Source organism: Pelodiscus sinensis, chromosome 20 (genome assembly GCF_049634645.1).
Source record: "Pelodiscus sinensis isolate JC-2024 chromosome 20, ASM4963464v1, whole genome shotgun sequence".
Lineage (NCBI taxonomy): Eukaryota > Metazoa > Chordata > Testudines > Trionychidae > Pelodiscus > Pelodiscus sinensis.
Genome location: NC_134730.1, coordinates 2,739,359 through 2,755,263, shown reverse-complemented (window position 1 = coordinate 2,755,263; position 15,905 = coordinate 2,739,359). Strand labels below are relative to the sequence as shown.

Here is a 15,905-nt window from a genome sequence, read left to right as displayed (position 1 = left end):
TTTGACACGAGAAATTCAAGGTCTTGTCGGTCCCGTTTCTCCCGGGGGGGCTCTATGGCTGGACCGGAAGCACTAGGACGACAATGGGCAGGACCGTGCGCCCAGCCAAGCCTCAGTGACCTCAGCAGTGCTGGATGAAGCCATGGGAAGGCCAGACATGAGCAGAGATGTCACACCTCACCCCCTACCACATCAGCCCTCATACGCCATCAAGCTGCCCCCCCACCCGGCCCACGCTGCAGGCTCCCTCGCTCCGGCTCCAGCCTAACTCCTCCGAGCTTCCTCTAGGCCCCTCCTCGCAGGTGGGCGGCGCTCCCTGGAAAGCGATCTCGTTATGCGCCCTGGAAACCGTGTTTCTGCAAGGCTGCTGGGAAATCTAGCAACAGCCGGGCAGCTGGTGTGTTGAGGCCTGTGGTGCAGCCCCAAACTTCCTTCTTGCTTCCCTGTGTGCCCACCCTTGGTCTGTACCAGCCCGTGTGTGTGTCATCCTCAGATTGTCAGGAGGAGACTGAACTTTTGGTTCTGCGTTTGTACAGTGCCTAGCACAGCAGTGTCCTGCTCTAAGATAGGCCTCCCTCCGCGACGGCCATACAATGTATTACTGTTAGTACTAGCGAGGAGAAAGGATGTCTAGGCAGACGGGTTAAAAGACGTGATTTGTTTTTGTCAACAGCTATTGAGATCAAACATCTGGCAGCTAGAAGAAAAGATCTCTTTAGTAAAGATTCAATACACCACCACCTGCCGCCGCCGTTGGAGGCTAGGAAAACTCCCTCCTCCAATCTCTGGTCCTCCAATGAGGCCTCCAGCAAAAATGAAATAAAATACAATAAAAAAGGCTTTCAATTAATTGCAGTTAACTCACGCAATTAACTCAAAAAACCTTATTCCGACTAAAAAAAAATGGTGATTAATCACAGTTTTAATCACACCTTTTAAACAATAGAATACTAATTGAAATCTATTAAATAGCTGTGAATGTTTTTCTACATTTTCAAATATATTGATTTCAGTTACAACACAGACTACAAAGTGTCCAGTGCTCACTTTCTATTTTTACTAGAAGATTTACCCGGCTTTACTCAGATCCTTAACTCAAATAAGTTCTGGTTTTCATCGTTTAAGTCATTGCTCTGGGGTGGGGCTGGGGAGGAGGAGTTCAGTATGCAGACTTCCCCAGCCCTTTCTCACCGGAGCAGCTTGAGGCTAGCTGAGAAGCATCTGACCATGGCAGCTGCAGCAGGTACCGCTGGAGGAGGGGTGCATGTCACTTGACTAGGGGACATACAGACAGACAGACACACAAACTCTGAAATGTACAGTAGACAGCTGTCCCTTTCTCCACCTCTGACCCCTGCTGGCTCAGTGAGGTTATAGCTGTCCCCGTGTCCATCTCTGGCCCTTTGCTGCCCCCCGTGGTCATTCATTAGTATAACCGTCCCTCCTATCAGACCCCCCTTCCCATTTTATGAGAAACAATCAAATTCCAGGCACATCCTATTGTCCTGACACAACCAAACCCTGACCTTGCTTTAAGTTACGATAAGAGGGAAGTGCATCCCAAATGTGGTGGTCCTAGCTCTCATAGTTTAGGAGGATCAGAAGGGGAGCCGAGTTAGTCTGTAACAGGAAAAACTTAAAAAACAACAAATAGTCTGGTAGCACTTTAAAGAGTAACAAAACATGTAGATGGTATCATAAAAACAAACGGACATACTGCCTGATGGAAAGACACATTTCTAAAATATATAGATAAAGATTTTATTACAAATACATGCACTGTAAAATGATAAACAAAATAGTACTTCTCAATTCACCTCATATAAATACTGTTGTGTAATCTCTTTATTGTGAAAGTGAAACTCTTACAAAGGTAGATTTTTTTGCACTCAAAACCAAAACCATGTAAACGTTAGAGCCTACAAGTTCACTCAGTCCTACTTCTTGTTCAGCCAATCACACAGACACATTTATTTGATTGACAGGAGACACGGCTGCCTACTTCTCATTTACAATGTCACCAGAAAGTGAGAACAGACATCCCCCAGCACTTCTGTAGCCAGCCTTGCAAGATATTTACGTGCTAACATTGGTATGCTCCTTCATGCAATGGCCACCATTCCAGAGAACATGCCTCCGGGCTGATGATGCTCTTTAAAAAAAACCATGCATTAATAACATTTGTGGCTGAACTCCTTGAGGGAGAATTGTATGTCTCCTGCTCTGTGCTTGACCTATATTATGCCATATATTTCATGTTCTAGCAGGCTAAGATGATGACCCAGTACGTGTGCATCTTAAGAACACCAGCCCTACAGATTCGATGAAACACAGAGACAGGACCAATGTGAGGTTTCTAGAGAGAGCTACAGCATTCAACCCAGGTTTAAGAACCTGAAGAGCCTTCCAAAATCAAAGGAGGACGATGCTTTCAGAAGTCTTAAAGGATCGACACGTTGATGCAGAAACTACAGAACCCCACCACCAAAAAAGAAAATCAACCTTCTGCTGGAGGTGATGAAAATGAACATGCTCTGCATTGGACTGTTGTCAAGCAGAACCTGTCATCAGCATGGACGCATGCCCTCTGGCCTGGTGGTTAAAGCATGAAGGGACATACAAATCTTTAGCGCATCTAGCACGTAAATCTCTACAACAGTGCCATGCGAAACCCTGTTCTCACGTTCAGGTGACTTGTGAACAGGAAGCTGGCAGCTTTCTCTCCTGCAAACTGTAACTAAACATATTTGTCTGAGCAATTGTCTGAACAAGAAGTAGGACTGAGTGAACTTGTAGGCTCTAACGTATACATGGTTTTGGTTTTGAGTGCAGTTATTTTTGGTGCTTCATTCTACATGTGTAAGTTCAACCTTCATGATAAGGAGAGCGAACTGCAGAAATGGGAGAAGTGAAACATACTATTTCTTAGTTTTCCTTATATTTGTAATCAATAACATAAGGCGAGCACTGGGCACATTGCATTCAGTGTTGTAACTGAAATCAATCTATTTGAAAATGGAGAGAACATCCACAAATACTGAAATAAATGGTATTCTATTAACAGTGCGATTAACTGGGCAGTTAATCGTGATTAATTTTTTTAAATCGCTTGACAGCCCCAATATATACAGAACAGAAATATAGGATTTCTTAAGTAAACAAGAAAGAAACTTAAAAAAAGAATAAAATAAAACTGGCCAAATCCCAACTTTTCGGACCTTCTTTTCTCCATCATAAAGAAGCAAAAAAGTCACAAAAGTGCTTTGCTTTTCCCTGGCCTGCTCCTGCTTGGAAGAAGTAAACACGGGAATAATGAACATTGCCATTGGTTCCAAAGCTATCAGGCTAGAGCAGAAATGTCTGCCCTCTTCAAGTAACAAGGGAGAAAACTCCTAACAAGAGTCATTTTTTCTTGGCTACAGCATCTTGAAGGGAGCCCTCCATCAAAGCACCAGCCAAAATGAATATTTCATGCCAATCTCCAGCTTACCTCGTCATTTCTTTGCTTCTTTTTTTATACATTCCTGCACTTTTCCTTTTTCTTGTTTAAAAAATGGGGGAAAACATTAATTAAAAGCAAATCAAAATCCGTTTCTGTCCAAGCCCTAGTTATCCGTCACCTTCCAGACCCCCAAACTCTGAGGGAAGCCACGCTGCAAATTAATAGATCTTTCTGCAGATAGCCTGGCTTTGGTGCACAGATCCGAGCCGATAGGCTGATGCAAATGACAGCGCCCTTTCTTGCTCTACGGAGAGGAATTAATTGGCAAAGGATTGGCATGCCAGGCATGTCCCTCCCTGCTGCACCGAGGCAACAAAAGGCACATGGGTCAGGATTCAGGTGTCTTCGCTGGCCAAGTGGGAGCGGGGGTATTTCCCAGGGCCCACCATAGCATGTAGCAGAGGTGCTACGAGAGTCTGCAAGGGCCAAGGACAGCTGGGGCATTTCTGGAGGGGCACTGTCATCAGCTGATAACTCTGTACTCCTCAAGAGAACAGACGCACACCATGGCCCAGAGCAGCGGAGGGCCACATGTGGCCCATTGGGGGCCTGTGTGGGGCCCACGAGACGTTTTGCTCACCGTTGCCCATGTGCAGGGTTGCCAGATTCCCTCTAGTTTCTGTCTGCGTCGGTTTTGCCCTACCTGTGTGTGACGTAGTTAGTGCGGGTACCTTGCTGGTTGCTAGGCTTGGGCTGTGGGTGACCCCCACTGGTTGCTGCCTGTACCACGGCCCAGCCGAGTAGCTGATGGGACAGGGAGGTCACCTGTTCTACCAGTTACCCCCCAGGGAGAGGAACAAAGGAAGGTGGATGCCGCCCCTGGCTGGGGGCAGGGCTGGAAGGGACGGTCTGTAGTTTCTGTGTGGGAAGCAGGGGAGAAGGAGCTAGGGAGGGGGCTGGGATTGTAGGGCCCAGCCACCCCCCATCTCAAGGGGGGGCACTGAGGCCTCCTAGCCCCAGTTCCTGTAACCAGATGACGTCTGTGCTGGGCTGTATCCTGTAGAAGCAATAAACTCCCTCTGTTCTACTGGCTGGTGGAGTCTGTTTGTGCCACTACTGGGGTGCAGGAGACGGGAAAACCCCAACGCGCCGTCACACTGTGTTCCTAAAGCGACGCGCACGTACAGCCAGGGCCGCGACGCGAGGTACGTGCCAACTGCACACGCCAACCACGCGCTCCCTCTGCTCCAATCCCAGCGCGGCCACGGTTCTGTCGGCACCTCCCGCAGATTCGAGGTGAACCAAACTGCCCTACCCCGGAAGACCATCTTGGTTACAACAATCTTGCAGTCCCCTGAGATGGAGGGCATCACGCGGCCCCCTCACTCGCCCGGCGCTGACCTAGAGCCCCCCAGGCGGAGAGGAACCTGTGCCTACCTGCCGCAGGAGGGAGCCAGGCAATGGCCCCCCACACGGACAGCCTCCACGTTGCTAAGGCGATGTCTGCCCTTAAAACGGGCAGAGCTACCGCGCGGCGGCTGCGTTGCTGTAGACCTGCCCCAAGGCCGTCGTGAGTGGAAAGATTCTTCCCTCAGCCCTTGTCTGCTCCGGGGGCCAGGTTGTCTTTGCTACATCTTTTGGGGGGTGGATGTTTCACGTTCCAAGAGCCGCATCTGGGCCAATGTAACTTTTCAGTGTAAACTAGCCCCCAGCCATACCTTGGTCTTCTCTAGGAGCCGGAGGACCAAGGACTCTATGGCTGAAATCCTAGCCCTACTGAAATCAGAAGTCCCACAAGACTAGGATTTCACCCTCGGAGGGCTGCTTAACCCCACAGGATGGTTGCTGGGAAGGGGAAAGGCAGGACAGGGTCCAGCAGGGGAGCATCTTCCCCCTCAGTAGGAGGGAAACCAGGCCAGGTTTTGAACCCAAAGGTCTTTGACAATTTCCCATCAGGCCATGAGCCTTCCCCAGGGGACAACTGCGCTGCTTCTCCCTGAACTGCGGGAGTCGCTGCTTGGGGAGCTCTCATATGGGTGCGCTGGTGAAACCCGGCAACACCCCGGGACGCCACAAATGTAAGGGGCCAGAAACATTACTGGTGCAAGTCCCCGGAAAGCAACCGTCAGCCCAGGGCTGGAGAGGCCCTGACGCTCTCTAGAAATGTCCCTATTGAAATCAAGCGTTCAGGACAAGTAGCCGAGGCCAAACCCGGGACTGTCCCATGCGCTCCCATGAGGTTTCCGCAGCATCTGAGCCTTTTCTCAGCATCCCCCGCCAATAGGCCTGAGTCCAGCTTTGCAAGAGTGACTCCTGATCTTGCCTTTCCATTTTCGGGGGGCCCAGATCAGGAGGCAGCACCATCCCACGAACACTCGACTTGCTCAGTATCAGCCTCGTTGCCACGTTTTGGCGGTAGCTTGCTACGAATGACGCAATAATGAGCTGTTCTCCGTCTTCCCCAGCTGCCCCGTGTGATTGGCCCCCTAGCTCACATGCTCTCTGGATGACTGAAATGTACAATAAACTGAGGCCCCCGTGGCACAAACCTCCGCGTGGGCTCGTGTTCACGAGACTGTCACTTGCCAGGAAGGTGCTTGGGAACTATTTATGGGGTGGCCACACGGCGCTTTGTCCCCCTCTAGTGGTGGCAGGGCCACACAGCGGTCGATGAGCCGGCTACGGCTTTGGCAGGGCCCTTCGGCTCAGGCAATACAGAGGCTCATGCATTGAGATCCCAAGGTCCCCAGTTCAATCCCGACGGCCGACAACTCGCCCAGTGCCCCTCTGTGGCGGCACGTCGGGGTTCCCCGTCTCCTGCACCCCCGTGGGGCACGGACAGACTCCGCCAGCCAGTAGCGGTGAGGGAGTGTATTGCTGCTCCCAGATACAGCCCAGATGTCATCTGGTTACAGGAACTGGGGCCAGGAGGCCACAGCCCCCACCCCCCTTGAGACGGGGGTGGCTGGGCCCTACAATCCCAGCCCCCTCCCCTGCTTCCCAGACAGAAACTGACTCTGTTCCAGCCCTGCCCCCCAGACGGGGGTTGGTCTCCGCCCTCCTCCCTTTGTCTCTCCCTGGGAGGCGCCTGTCGGACAGGCTGGGAGCCCCTTGCCTAGTGACTCATCCGCTGTCCTGTTGGGCCGTGCTACAAACAGTGGAGGTCACCCACTGCCCAAGCCCAGCAACCAGCAAGGCCCCCCCCATACCACACTGGGTTATGGAGCAGACAGCTCCCCCCACTACGTCACACCCTCTGTCACGAGATGAAGTGAATTTCCAGGTCTCAGCCACGCACACGTGCACGGATACACGAGTGCAGCCTCTGCTGTGCTCTAGGCACCCATCCTCTGTTGCCGTGGAGACGGTTGCCGTGGTACAGCGGAGATGCTCAGGTGAGGCAGTTTGAGCTAGTGGTCAGAGAATGGGAGTCCAGGAACCTTCCGTTCTGCCCTGGACCCTTGGGCAAGTCACTGCCCACATTCCCCATCTGTAGCAGGGGCTATGCTCAGACCCACCTCAGCCCGGATGTGAATGTTGAACCGGTAAGTCTCCCGCTTAGCAGGTGAGGCTCGCCGGTTGCAGTTAACGGGGGAGCCAGTCGCGGGCAGGGGATGCTCTACGCCTCCTGGGGGCAGGTGGATTCTGCTGTGGAATCCGCCGGGGGACGCACCAGCCATTTCAAACCAGGCTGGACAAGGCATGCACGGTACTCCAGGGAGTGAGCCGGACTGATGGGCCAGGGGAAATCAGACCAGCTCTAATTCCTCCCACATGGGATGCTAGTCACTGTGCAGGGGGGGAGAGGAATAGGGTGCTGTGACTTTACAACACAGCCCAAGGAAACCTTCCCCGTGGCCGGGCACAGCACGTGCCGCATTTCAGCAGCTCTTCGCATCTGCGGGACTTAATACGCCAGCAGATGACATCAGCAGCCCAGATAAGGCACCTGCAAACCCACTAAGCCCTTTTCCGCGTGTCAGACTCAAGCGATGTCTAGGAGAGGGGGGCCGGCTCTGCGAGGGCCCATCCAGCTAGGGAAACGAAGGGTCTTTAGCAAACCTCTCCGCAAGCGCAGGGCCGTTAGCACCCTTTAAACACAGCCTGGCGCGGGGACCGCTAAAGACAATGGGGTCTCTGACCAGCGTGGGTCCCCTCGGGGGCTTTGCCAGCCCTCTAACCCTGCAACAGCTTATGCCAGGAGGAGCGTGTCTCCCGGCCCAGTGTCAGCCCCTCCCTGCACGTTTGCCGCTGTGTCCTCCAAAGCCCCCTTTGTTGGCATCACTGCACCTACACTGGGGCTGGGGGGGTTGCTGACTATCACAGCGACGGGGTGGGGGGGCTGTACCTCTGCCAAGGAAACTGTGCAGCATAGATCTGCCCCCCCCCCCCGACACAGTGACTCTGGCAGGCATCGAAGGGCAGACCTGGCCAGGGAGCTGCACCCGGTGGGGGGTGGCAAACACGAACCCCCCACGGGGCCGTACAGCTGGAAAGAGGAGAATTCTACACAGGCAGCGCATCGCCCTCCCCGCACCGTGGCCAGGCCACTGCGGCCCCTAGTCATCCCCCGTGGCTCAGGGACCCGGGACACGTGGCCCGTCACCGGGTTGTGCGGGGTTGCAGCAGGCTGGCCACTCGGGGCTCGCGCTGGTGGGAACACGGTCTCGGTGAAAAGGGGAAGCCCGTGTGTAGATGTGGCTGCTAGCGGGCGCTGGCCGGCCACGAGGCAGGACTGCCACAGGCCCCATCTACTCTGGGCTTTCAAAACAGGCCAGCCCCCCTCTCTCCCACAGCTCTTTTACTCCCCCCTTTGGCGCTCTGCCAGGCCAAGTACGGGGGAACTGCTGGCATCTTGTCACTGCTGGCCGGGCGGACTTGTCCGCTGTGACATCGTCTGCCCCACCCCTGCCCCTCTGCCAGACCCCGGGGGCCTGGGAAGCTGAGACGGCGCCTCCCCCCCGGGCCAGCAGATCCCTGCTTGAGTGGGACACACCCCCAAATCCCACCCCACGGGCTCCGGCCTCCCTGCGAGGCTGGCACCGGTTTCTGCGTGCCGATTGTCACACAACAGCCGGACAACAAGCGGGGCTTCGAGAGAGCTCCCAGAGCCCCCCCCCCCCCCCCCCCAGCAGGGCTGTCTACAGAACACACCAGGAGGGGCTGGACAGCCTGTTCAGGCACCAGCACCATGCGCACTCCCTGCCCCCCGCTGAGCACCCTGAAACCCAGCCTGGATGCAAGTGCCGCGCTGCCTGTCACCCACAGGTAACCCCCCCCCCCCCCCCCGCAGCAAACCCTGCGCCCCAGCTCCCAAGGGAAGGCCCGGACTCTCCAAGGTATTTAGGCACCGGCCTTCCATCAATTTCAATGGGAGTTAGGAGCCTAAACACCAGTCAGGGTCTAGACCAAAACCTATCACCGTGCAAGCTGGCAGGGGACTTGGGGCAAGACGAATGTAACGAAACAGCCGGCCTGGGGCCTGGCTAGGGCGAGGAGGCACCAGAGCAGCCTTGGCAAAGTGCCAGGGCATCTTTCTGGCCACAAGGGGTTGGGTCCTCTCTCCTCTCCTCCCTCCCCTCGCACCCCAACAATGCCACCTCCAGCAGCACAGAGACCCTGTAAATTCCCCGGGGCCGGGGCCGGGGCCGGGGCCGGCTCGGGGAAAGTTCCTCTGCGGAGCTGCGAAGGCCACTCCCCGGGCCTGAACAACAGGGCAATCCTGCTTTGAGTCTACTTCTTGGCTTATTCATTAACCACGGTGGATTGTTTACGGGGCGCTGCCAAGGTGCTCGCTGCTGTAAAAACCACCCTGCCCGGCCTCTTGGCGCTCGCGGGCGAACGGGACTCGCAGCGGGTGACAGAACACGCACTAGGCCCTTAAGCCCCAGTCAAGTCTTGAACTCTACCCACAAGAACAGACAGGAACTGATCCTGGCGGAGCGGTTCCTTGGCTTTGCAGAGGGTGCTGACTTGCCCGGCGTGGCGCTGGGCCCTGGCAGTACATGCTGGGATTTCTGGCACACACAAAGGATTTCCTCTGAGCACATCTGAGATGAAACAGACCCCTTGGATTCTTTACTCTCTTCCCAGCCCCCCTCCATGCCCAGAGATAAGGCATAGCAGAGGAACCTCGTCACCACCACAATCTCCTAGGCTAGGTCTACACTGGGGACCAAGTTGAGCTAAAGTAATCAACTCGTGAATAGCGTAGCTAGAGTCAGGGTATCTTAATTCGACTTACCGGGGCGCCCCATTGCAGAGGGCTGATGGGAGAAACTCACCCATCAACTCACCTTCCTCAGACGTGGTAGAGTACCAGAGTCGGCGGGAGCGGGAGCGGTGGTCAATTGAGCAGGTCCTTACTAGACCCGCTAAATCAATCCCAGGAGATCAATCTCTGCAGCCTAAGTGGAGACAGGGCCTGACCACTTAATCAACCAAGATCCACCTGACACTCCCTGAGTCTTCACTTTGCAATAAGCTATGCGAATGCCCATCAACTGTGTCCTGACTACGCCTGTGTTCCCTGACCTACCCGCTCAGAGTCAAGGGTGGAACCCTAGAGCTCTTTGCTTTACTCTCCTATGGAGTTTGGCTGGTGCAGAATCACCACGTTTCTCTCCATTGTCTCCGAAAAGTGCAACAGCCCTTCTCCTCCTTCTGGCTTAACAAATGCGCTTCCCTCCTGCCACATGGGCAGCCACCTCTGGGGTGGGACATGGGAGCTTTCCAACACCCGGACCAGGAAGCGAAGAAAAAACCGAACACCGCAAAGAAACGTCCGGGGGCCAGATGGAATATGTGAACACCCCCAGCTGGGGGTAGGTAATGCCCTTGAGTACAGGGTTATTTGTCCCACGGGGCCTTACAGGAGAGTGCCAGCCACCCGGGCCAACGCTACCCTCGGCTTTGGCTTGAAGGGCTCCCGTCCAAGCACAGCCAGGCCATGGAGCCGGCAAGCCTCCCTCGAGGGTTGTCCCTGGGCAATAGGTCCCTTCATGCCCCCTCTGCCACCCTGGCCAGGGAGATCGTTGCCAGCTGATTCCTAAATGGGTCTGTACCGTCCGTTCCCGCTCTGCCTTTCGGATCATTCCCATGCAGGCGGGGATGGTGGGAAGCCCCTACATCTCTCAGTGAAGCCTCTTTCCTGGCCCCACGGCGGCTCTGAAATGCAGCCTGCGGCGCGAGCGGCAGGGGGGCAGATGCCTTTGTGGCCAGCTCGGGATGACACAGCAGGTGGATTCCTGCCCCTTGCGAAATCCCTCGAGGAACGTCCTTAGCACAGAGGCCACCAGGCGGAGAGTTCTTGTCTTTTACCGCAGCCGGCTGCCAGCGCGCCCCGGGCTGCAGAGCGGCTCAGCGCGTCGAGCAGGAGTCGTGTGGATGTGGGGGCAAGCAGAAGCCAACAGAGCTAGCAAGTGCCAGGGAAGGGCGACAGTCGCGCTTCCTGGCCCGGCCCCAGCTGTTACATTCCAGCCATGCCTGCGGCTCCTCCTGCTCCTGGCTCGGCGAACGGTCTCAGCCTGGCAGCCGACGCGGGTTCGGATTTCACTCTGTGCCCCCAGGGCCAGCTCCACGCCCCCGGGTGCCTGGCGGGAGGGAAGTTAGCTGCCTCCTCTCCCCCGCACTCCCCATCCAGACTGTGCTTCCTGCTGTGCACCACAAACAGCCCAGGCCCAGGGATGGCGGGGGGGTCGCCCAGGCGGGAGGGAGATCGTGACGGCTCCGGGAGAAGCTGCTTCAGAGGGAACAGCCAGAAGCCGACGCTGGAGCACACCGCCCCCTCGGTCGGCACCGGCCCTGCTGCCGGCACCTTTCAAATGCAGCATGAAGCCCGGGTCCTGCCCCGGGGGGGGGGGGGGGAGGTATTAAGTAAGATTCAGGGTGGCAACGGGGTCAGATTTCAGGCTGGGCTGTGACACTGCCCCCTGCGCTTTCAGCAGGATGCAATAATCTTCACCCTCCATGCCGGTCGGTCCCGCAGCGTTGCTGTGGGCTGCTGGGTAGCGGCCCCGCTCCTCCCCAGAGGTGGCTTCATGTGACCGCTAGGGGAAGCCCCTCCTGCCGCCTGGCTGGCGCGATCAGTGCGGCGCTGGGGAGGCGGATGCAAGGCAGCAGCGAGGTGCCGGTCGCACGGTCGCCTCCTCGGGGCCCTCCCAGCTCATTCCCAGCCGACAGGCCCAGGTTTCAGGGCTCTGCCCCGAGGAGTCTCTCTCTGTCCCCCGCAAGGCGACGGACTCTGTTCACAGGCGGGAAGGGGTTTGCTAACCGGCCGCTGCCCCCGCCGCTGGAGAGGGAGGGTGGTGCATCTGCAACGCAGCCCCTTCGCTGAGCACCCTTTGCAAACGGGGGGTGGGGCGGTGTCCTGCCTGCTGGCTGGGACATCATGCAAGCATGTGTCTCTGCAGGTCCCCCCGTCGCAGGGGGACTGCAGGCCAAGCACCTGGCACTGAGGGGCGGCTGATTTCACTGGCCTCTTCCCCCCCACCCCCGGGCATCCCACTTCGACCAGCAGGGAGGAGCGAGAGTCTCCCCATGCCAGCCAGGCCAGCCGCTCCCCCCAGACGCTGCTCTTATTCCCAGAGCGCCGAAGCCCCGAAAGATTCCTGTTCCTCGCCCCCCGCCCTGCCCGGGCACCTATCGGTGATGCCCAGCACGACGGCGCTGGAGGTGCCAGGCAGCCGACACGGCCTGGGTCCTGCAAGGGCAGGCTCTGGATCCCAGCTGCTCCTGCCCCGCCCGCTGCTCAGCCTGACCCGAACTGGGTGGGGCAGGAAGGGTTGCCCCCGCTCCGCTTACCGGTACTGGGCTTGGAAGTGGTTCTGCACGAAGCTCTGGCTGCTGGGAGGCCGGGCGGCCGGCTGGGGGCTGCCGGAGTCACAGATCTCATCGGGGCCGGCTTGGGGCTGCAGAGAAACAGAGGGGGTTATGGAGACAAGGGGAGGGGCTGAAAGGCACCCGAGTCCCCATGGCACACCCTGCCCCCCTCCCCGCTGCCCCCGGCCATTCCTCTGATGTTCAGCTGCCTCTCCGCCCCATCCCTGCCCTGCCCCTCCACAGCTCGGCACGCAGGGCGGGACCCCGATCCCCTTCGGACCAGGCTGAGGTGTGAGTCACACAAGCCCTTGGCCCGGCCCCGGGGCTAAGCGCCTGTGCCCCGTGGGGGTCGGACTAGAGGATCTAACATTCCTTCCGGGCCTGGTCTCTGGATTGGCACTGACAATGGGCCGGCTGCTTGTGAGCCACACAGCCTGCCTGCGGCTCTGGGGTGCACGCCCATCTGCCCTTGCAGGGAGAAAGCACGCGAGGGCCAGGAGATGGGACAGCGCAGCGGAGGGGGGAGGCGAGATCGGCATTTGGAGAGCAGCACCGCGTCTCTGGGACAGCAATGCAAAACACACACAGCGTCCACCCACGTGAAACCCACCGGCTGCGGGGCACAGACCCGGCCCCCCCCCCCCCACACACAGAGCAAAGGTACACAGGGACCAGCCCCTCACAACCCCCTGGGTGCCTGTTGGATGTGATGTCTGCTAGCAAGCAGCTGTCTGCTTTCACACACCCCTCCGGGGAGGGGAGAAAAAGAACTAGTGAGTTTGAGGAGTGTGCACGTGTGTACACAAGGGTTGCTGTGCGTGCGTTAGTGTGTGCGCATGAGAGCTGCTCTCCGTGCATTAGTGTGTTTGTGAGAACAAGGGTTGCTGTAGGTGCATGAGTGTGTATGTTTGTGCACAAGTGTGTGTGTTTGTGTGTACCAGAACTGCTGTGTGTGCACACAGGGGTTGCTGTGTGTGCAGCAAGCACAAGTGGAAGACGGTGCCAGGTGGGCATTAAGCTGATGTAAGTGATTAGAAACTGAGCACGAATGCCAAACACCAGCTGGGGTGCAGGTCTCAAGGCAGATGGGACGCAGGGCTCAGTGACCAAGGACATGAGGCCTTGCATTTCCACGGTGCCTTTCGTATCCAGAGAGCTGAGTGTTTACAAACCCCAGTGAATTCTGCGCAGTGCCCCATAAATGTGTCCATTTTACAGAGGGGTAAACTGGGGCAAGAACGAGTCGCATGACGGACTTGTCACAGCTGTTGAGTCACTGGCGGATCTGGGAACAGAAGCCAGGAGCTCCAAGCCCCAGGTCCCTATCGGAGCCCCGACCCATGCTAGCTCCGTTAGGATGTCCTGAGAACAGTGAGCTGTAGGGCTGCCCTACAGGAACAGCAGCAGGAAGGGGGACATGAACCCATTCCTAACGATTTTCACCTTGCACCTCAACACAGCCTGCCCCTCTCGGGTGGGGGTAATTCCTTGGAGCCCTCGCGCCGAGACCATGGTGCAATTCAATGAACGGCCCCAGCGTGCTCGCAAGAGTTCGACTGTGTCCCCTGCACGTTTCGAAAAGACAAAGGGGGCGGGGTAGTGCCTCCAACCAGGGGAAGAGCCAGTTTCCATATCACCCTGCGAGGGGGCAGCTGGCAAAGCCGCTGGAATTAGGGGCAGCACCTGCCCCGGCTGCGGCTGGGAGAAAAGAAAGGAGGAAGAAAAGGGACATCGGGTGGCCGAGTTAACCCTCCCTGAGCACCGGCTCCTGGCTCTGTCGCTGCAGAAGGAAGTGCAGGGAACTGATTGCAGCCTGGAGTCTCTACAGGACAGCCGGCAGCCCTCCGGCCAGCAGCCCCCCCGAGCCACGAGCTACCACCCGCCTGACAAAGGACCAAACCCTGCTGCAAAGAGGGTCCCTTCGAAACCCAGCGGGAGCAGCCTGCCGGGCGTTCGATGGAACAGGGGCTCACGGGGTTCCCAGCACCAGGCACCGTCCACCACGCTACAGTCGGGTTTGGTCCGGAGACCTCGGCTTAGCACCATGGCGAACGCACCCTTGACCTTCCATCCCAGAGAAAGCCTTTCCTGAGCCAGGCTTGGTTCCAACAGCATCCCTTGTTCCCACCCCTTGAGCTGGGGAGAGTGTCAGAAGGGTCCCCCAGGATGGGGAAAGGGGAGGAGTTCCGGGAGACGGGTTGCTGTTGCTACAGGCAGACCCAGGTGTGGACGCGGCGCGGGGGTGACATCTGGCCCCTCCCTCTGGCCCAGTGTGGCCTGGACAACTCTCGGGAGCAGGACAACGAAGGCCCAGGGCTCAGGACACGCGCCAGTATCCTCCGTCTGCTCTTCCTGAAAATCCCCCCGGCTCTGTTGAAGGACCCAGGAAAGGCAAAGCGGATGGAACAGCCCCGCCCCTCCCCTTCTCCTCTGGCCCACCAATTCACCCTCCCAGCCCAAACGCCATTCATCCCTGGCCAGGCCAGCTGCCGCGTTCTAGAGAAGGGGGCAGGTTATACTTACCTGCTATTGGTGAGAGACGCTCAGCCACACACAGACGGACACGACAGCCCTGCCCCCAAGAACTGACAGGCAAAGCCCAGATGTGCAGTGCAGAGGGGAAGGGACTTGCCAAAGGTCACACAAGTCGTCGGTGGCAAAGCTGGGAGAACCCAGGCGTCCCGCCCCCTCGCCTTGTGCTCTGCCCACTGTGTCGTACTGCCTCTAGCAACTCACCTGTACTAAAACGCAGCCTCTTCCGTCCAATGAGCAGCCCACATTCGGATGCTCCAACGCCTGCGTCAAGGGCCCGCCCTTTACCAAACCGCCTCTCACCCCCCTTCGCCCCGCAGGGCGCATTCACGGCTCCGGGCTGCGACTCGCCTCGCTGGATTTGCCCTCTCCGCAGGCTGACACTCAGCCACAGACCGCGCCGCGTCTCCCGGCTCCCCTCTCACGATGGAACCCGCCACCGGGACTCACAGCGCTTGACGTGTCCATCGCCGGAGGCGAGGGAGCGCCAAGGGACCGGTGCAATCTGGCCCAGTCAGAGGGCTAACGAATTCTGCCATCTGCCCCCAGCTCCACAGGGGCGCGCGTGCTGCGTTTGAAATGGGGATGAGCAGCGAGGTCTTTCAAGGACACAGCGGACGCCCAGCCGGGGCTGCGTTACAGCCACGGCACCACGCGCCCCCACCCCCATGCACCCTAGAGCCCCGGGCCCCGCTGGTGGCCAGGCCGTGGTCTGCATGGGTGTAAATGCCTGGGCTCTGCTCCAGGGAAGTCACAGTCACCACAACAGTGCAGGCCCGGGCTGGATGCTGGCAGACAGCAGGAGCGATCCGGCCCCACCTCCGCGCCCTTCTCTCCTCCCCTTCCTGTGTCCTTGCTTGGCTCAGAGCTTTCCCTCGCGCCCCGTCTCCACCTGCGCCTGAGGGAGCCGGGCCCGCCAGGACTGCAGACTCAGGCTGGGCTCCAGTCCACTTTCTCCTCAGCTAGTGCGTCTGGGAGTGGGGGGGAGGGGGACAGCGAGAGCCCTAACTTCAGCCGGCGCCGTGGCTGCTCTGAAAAGCAGCCCCATACGTAACACGGCTACCGCCATATAGAGTCCAACAGGCGCATCCAAGGTCCCCGAGGCGGCTCC

General features: G+C 57.8%; 1 protein-coding gene across 1 annotated transcript in view; it reads right to left on the bottom strand.

Moving 5' to 3' along the window:
• Positions 1 to 15,905, bottom strand: part of USP43 (ubiquitin specific peptidase 43) — an 85,908-nt gene that overhangs the window by 36,340 nt on the left and 33,663 nt on the right. Inside the window, exon 3 of the mRNA XM_075903490.1 lies at positions 12,245 to 12,351. Within this exon, the coding sequence (XP_075759605.1) occupies positions 12,245 to 12,351 (107 nt within the window). The remainder of the gene's footprint in view (positions 1 to 12,244; positions 12,352 to 15,905) is intronic.